Here is a 6,000-nt window from a genome sequence, read left to right as displayed (position 1 = left end):
GTCAGTTTCCCCAGAAAATACGATTTTGTTCTCTTGAACACACGGAATGGAAACGGTGATTCATTCGCAAATGTTTTATACGATATTCCAATTTTGCGCAGAAGTTCAATTCGCAACTTGGATAGAAACATAGGTATAGAAAGCGATTAAAAACTGCTGTTAACAATGATACGCACAACAATGGATAAACACTCTGCATTTTGAGAGAGAGGCGAGAGAGAGACCCCCAGAACACAAGGAAAAAAGCCCTGCTATATGCAAAACGTTCAACATTGCCATAAAATACGCCTGCGATACAAGATAAGTTCCTTTTGTCACTTATGTTATAGCAGCAATAAACAGTTGCTCCCTCAACAGCCTCTTTCTTTCTCTCTCAGACTTAAGACATGATAAATAATGCAGCTTGCTGTAAAAAAAAAAAAAAAAAAAAAAAAAAAAAAAGAGACTTTCCTGTGTTGGAAAACTTAACATTTAGCCGAAGTGAATCAGATTCGAATCTGAATCGAGTCGAATCGGCTCAGTAGTGAACTGAAGCGAATTGAATCACTTTCGTTTCATTGTAACGTCTCGTCTGAAAGAGCAGCTGAACGCAGTCTGTGACGTCAAGAAGTTTCAAACTTACTTCATTCAAGTGAAAACGAACAGAAATCTGAACAGTTTCATCAATAAGTAAGGAATTCAATCAGTAGGAACGTTAATAAACTAATGCACGCGCGCGCACATATCTACAGTATAAACTGTGTGTTGCAGTAGCGGCGCGTGCGCTGCTCTAATCTGCACGTGTAGCTTTAAGAGGATGAAGAGGATGAGGATGAAGAGGAGGAAGATTACAGCCAGGGGACTTTTATTGTGATAACAGTGAAAAAAAAAACCCAAAAAACTGGCAGGCTTGTCGGGTTAAGTGCCACGACTGGGGACACTAAAAAAAAAAAAAAAAATACCACTAAGATACACCGTCCACCATTATCACCCCCTTTTATTCACATTAAATACTAAACATAAATAAAAACCTTTCAAAATAACACCGCGTGTTTATCCATACACCGGCAAAAAGAAGTGTGTCGGAAATGTTACACAAAAATAAGACAAATCCTGACAACAAGCCTGGTCATACTGACAATTATTACCAACAACAATAAAAAAAGAAATGAAAAATATTTATTTTTTTAAAAAGAAACTACCACCATACCTGACGAATTAAGCGTACATATTACAAACTATGACAAATATAACATTTTCCCGTTAGGTTAGTACAGAAATAATGTACATACCCAACACATCACATTCACAACTTCAGTTCATTTACATACAGATAAAAACTTTTCCGTTCTTTTCTAAAAAACAAAACAAACAAAAAAAAAACAGAGATAAACAACAACAAAAACAACAACAATAACAACAACAGAAAGCTGTCTCTCGCCATCACGGTTCAAGCCAATCAAGCGCTGAAACGTTAGCAGGCTAAACTTGCTAGCGTTACCTACCTCGCGTTTCGGAGAGGGGGGGAAAGCAGCGCAAAATTTAAACTTTCAAGACTTGGACGAGCAAAATATCCTCCATTTCCAGGATAAGCACTTCCTCCTGAGGGCTATCAGGGCGCCCGGTTGACTCGTGAGCCACTGTGTGAGTGGACTGTACCGCCAACTGACCGAAAGGGGTGAACAACAACACACAGAAAAAAAAATGTCCAACTCGGACAGATAACTAGTCGTTTATCCGCCCAGACTCGGAGCTTCAGAGCGTCGAGATGACGAAACCAAGCACACAGAGTGGAAGAAAAAATAAAAGAAAATAATAATAACGATGATGATGATGATGATGATGATAAAAATAACAACAATAATAATGCTGCCCGAGTGGAACCAGAACTTCAATAAATCCCTGTGAGATGTTATATTAGTTCTCGGGGTGATGTAGGAACCTCTTGTTGTCACTCGGTGTTCGTTTAATCGACGCTGCGGAAATAAAAGTGCACCGTCTACTTTGTAACGGCGGCGGAGGAGGAAGAGGAAGAAGAGGAAGAGGAGGAAGAAGAGGAAGAGGAGGAAGAAGAAGAGGAGGAAGAAGAAGAGGAAGAGGAGCTTTCGATAAGTCCGAATAAAACGGATTCTCTCCGATACACCCCTCTCACCTCCCCCCCTCTTCCCCAAAAACTTCCCACACCGCTTTTTATCTCACTTACCGGCTCCGAGAGGTGTTTATCCGTTCACCAGAACTCCTTCCTTCAGCTTTTGAGTGACAATTAACTCCAATAATTCAGCGTGAAAAGAAAAAACCAACAAGAATCGCGGGGATACCCTGAACTCGACCCTCCCCGCTCCGCTCCGCCGCCTCGGCTGCCAAATAATGCGCCTTATACACACTCATACACACACTCACTCACTCACTCACTCACGCACGCGCGCGCACACACTCTCTATCTCTATCTCTCTCACACACACACATATACACACACACACATATGCACGAACCGCGGCGTGACCGCAGTGCGCATGCGTGCTCGTGCACGCCAGGAGCAACCACACACAAGTACACACAAGACCATTATCCCAGACACTGACCAAAAAGATTATAACAACCCCCCCCCCCAATCCCAATCAACTCCCACTATACCCCGTCACACACACACACACACACACACATATGCAGCTGAGATCCCCAGTACCCTATACACGTGCAATATCATTCATTCATCATGATTCCTGTTCAGGGTCGCAGTGGCCACTTCTGAGAACACACCCATCCCATGTGACCATCCCATCGCAGGGCACCACACACACTCACACGCTCATTCACATCTAGGAGCATCCATCCATCCATTTTCCATACCGCTGATCCTGGACGGGGTCACGATGGCGCTTGGAGCCTATCATGTCCCAGGAAACTTGTGGACACACTGGACATGCGCTTGCAGGACACTTGGAACTTGGAAATGCCAATCGATCATCCTACAGCGCATGTCTTTGGATTAAGGGAGGAAACGAGTACACAGAGGAAGAACCCAGAGGAAACTCTGCTCACACAAGGCGGCGGCGGCAGGATTCGAACCCCCAACCCTGGATGTGCGAGGCAACAGTACTGACCACTAATCCAGCATGCCTCACTAGGAGCAGTTTCCACATACTGGCATGTTTCTGGGAGGTTGGAGGAAACTAGGCAACGCAGAGGAAACCCACATGTACATGGAGAGAACATCCAGAGAAACTCTACACGGACTGGATAGAACGTAGGAGCCTGGCGCTGTGAAATGGCAACGCTACCATCTGTCATTTTATTTTATGTGTGCATTCTAATGTATAATATATTACAACAACTACAACACAGTGGCTTAGTGCTTAGCGCTGTTGTCTCGCACATCCAGGGTTGGGGGTTCGAATCCTGCCTCTGCCCCCGGGTTTGCGGAACACACCTTACATGTTCTCCCTGTGCTTCGGTGTTTCCTCCCCAGTCCAAAGACATACATCGTAGGCTTATTGGCATTTCCAAATAGTCCGGCGTGTGTGAACGGGCGCGTGTGATGGGTTGGCACCCCGTCCAGGGTCTCCCTCACCTTCGGTTCCTTTCTAATAATAACACACGCATTATAGTATAATGTAAGGATCTTCCACTTTTTATTTGATGTAGTGTATTTTAGTGTTCTATAATAATACAGCATGTGTGTGTGTGTGTGTGTGTGTGCACTTATCTTAAACTTCAACATGATATTCTAGTTATCAGAGCATTAGACAAAGCAATCAAATGAAGTGGTGTTATTCCTACATAAAGGGCTGCAGATGCTAATTTATGCCAGCGAGAAGAATAATAAGTGCTATGCTACGAAATGGGTGTGTGTGTGTGTGTGTTTGTCAGTGCTAAATGGAAGGATAGGTGGGGGTGGGTGGATTGGTGTGGATACTGTAATCCTCCTGTGACTTAGACCCGATAAACACAAATACACCCACACAGACGTGTACATACATTGTTGATCCCATCATCGTTTTGTTTTGTTTTTTATTTTAAGCAATCTTTTATTGATGGGTGTGTGCGCTGATGCAGAGTTCAACGCTGCCAGATATAAACCGAAGGTTGTCAGATATTGTCGGTTTTACATATTAAACCATACTGTAGAGTGTACATTACACCTCTGATTAAATAAATATGATTTTTTTTTTAAATCCCAGGACGCAGAATAGACACCATGTCAAAGAATACAAGATCGGACGTCCTCGTGCGGGGGGACAAAGAAACGAGCACAGAATCACATTCAGTGCAATGGATTTATTGATTAACTAAGACAAAGTGGCACCCTCCTGTCACTTGGGATAACAGATACTGACCTATTAAGGTTATATAAGATGTGCTTAGTACTGCAATAGTAGGTTTCATTAGATTAAAAAAGAAATAAATAAATCTACAGGGTGCTGTTTGGGTCGTTATGGCTGAAATGTTGCTTCAGCACTATTCTCATTAAATCATAAATAAGAATCAAAGAATCAGAGGAGTATCATACAAAGCTCTCGTCTTTAGATCAAACATAAAGTATCTAATACATTTAAAAGAAAAGAAAAGAAAAAAAAAGTACATGGAAACAGAAACCAAAACACAAAGTGGCATGGAAAGGTCAAGACACAGGAACACATTCACTTTGTCTTTCAGCTCTACAGGAAACAGCAATGGCCGCCACTATCAACATGACAGTCTTGACTTTAATCCCCGTATAACTACAGTAACAATACAGGAAGTGGCCTCCCAGTAACCATCAGCCCGGATCACTATTTGGCAGGAAGTCACGACTCTCAGCTCTGCTCTGCTCTGACACCTACTACCTAATAAGCATCACTTAGTTAGCGTCAGGATTCCCCCTCCAGTAACGACTATGTAGAGGACGAGTTCATATTTCAGCTGAAATGTGCCATTTTTTTAGGCCCAGGATGTGTTCCTCTGGACTTCACGTCTTATCACAGGAATGTCAAAGGCACTGCTGGGGCAGATTAGAAAATAAAGACAGTCATGTGACCAGGCCTGCAAGCTGACCTCAGAGTTGGCATGGTTCCCTGCAGAAACATGCGCGCACACACAGCTCCACCATTACTGGAGATCAGGACTTTTATGCATTCCTCATGGGCAGGGCACAGAAGCACACACAAATATGCAGTCACACCCTCACATTTGTATACCATACACGCCACCTCGACACATCTGTCTGTCATATAGATGAAGGGCTTATCTTATAAATAATTATAATGCGACTTTATCATCGATGCACGACAAACCTATTTATACACGCGTGTCGACGTTATTAGAAACACCTACACCCGTTCGTTCACGCAATCAATGAATCGATCAGCCAATCGAGAAGATACAGATCAAGAGCTTCGGTTCATGTTCACATCAAACATGAGAAGGGGGGGGGCGGGGGGTCATCTCACTGACTTGGACTATGGCGAACTCCTGGGATTTTAATGCAAACAGTTTTTGAAGTTTATACAAAACGGTGAAAAAATGATTAATGAATCAATCCAGTTCTGCACGTGGAACTTCCTTGTCGATGAGAGAGCTCAGAGAAGAACAGCTAGCCTGGTTCGAGCTAACAAGAAGGCTACGGTAACTGAAAAGAATTACTCTTTACAACCACGGTGAGCGGAAAAGCATCTCTGGACGTACGACATGCCGAGGCGGATGGACCACGATAGCAGACCACATCAGGTTCCACTCCTGAGAGCCAAGAACCGGAATCCGAGGCTACAGCGGGCACAGGTTCACCCCTACCTACAGTGGACAGTCGAAGACTGGGGAAAAAAAAGACCAGGTGATATCTTACAACAGTGGTCACCAAACCTGTTCCTGGAGATCTACCAGTACCTTCCTGGAGACTTTAGCTCCAACCATAATCGTGCCCACCTGACCTGATTTCCGTTGTCTTAAGAAGTTCTTGATCAAGTAAAACAGGTGTGTTTGACTTTGGGTTGGAGATGAAATCTGCAGGAAGGTAGATCTCAAAGAAGAGGAGTGGTGACCACC

General features: G+C 43.5%; 2 protein-coding genes across 6 annotated transcripts in view; one reads left to right on the top strand and one right to left on the bottom strand.

The window, feature by feature from the left end:
* stk11 (serine/threonine kinase 11) overlaps positions 1–2,246 on the top strand; it is a 175,184-nt gene extending 172,938 nt beyond the window's left edge. For both annotated transcript variants that reach the window (XM_053688577.1, XM_053688576.1), the window contains exon 11: positions 2,015–2,246. In XM_053688577.1, the coding sequence (XP_053544552.1) occupies positions 2,015–2,246 (232 nt within the window). The remainder of the gene's footprint in view (positions 1–2,014) is intronic.
* Positions 1–2,321, bottom strand: part of LOC108280712 (transcriptional repressor p66-alpha) — a 30,616-nt gene extending 28,295 nt beyond the window's left edge. For 3 of the 4 annotated variants that reach the window (XM_017496046.3, XM_017496049.3, XM_017496048.3), the window contains exon 1: positions 2,183–2,321. The gene's annotated coding sequence lies outside the window, so the exon portion shown is untranslated. Of the gene's footprint in view, positions 1–1,484; positions 1,979–2,182 lie in introns of those variants that run through there. The other variant, XM_053688575.1, reaches the window with a different exon arrangement.
* Positions 2,322–6,000: the final 3,679 nt, after the last annotated feature.

This window comes from Ictalurus punctatus, chromosome 20 (genome assembly GCF_001660625.3).
Source record: "Ictalurus punctatus breed USDA103 chromosome 20, Coco_2.0, whole genome shotgun sequence".
Lineage (NCBI taxonomy): Eukaryota > Metazoa > Chordata > Actinopteri > Siluriformes > Ictaluridae > Ictalurus > Ictalurus punctatus.
The sequence above is the reverse complement of the archived record's forward strand: the minus strand, read 5'-3'. Positions and strand labels throughout refer to the sequence as shown.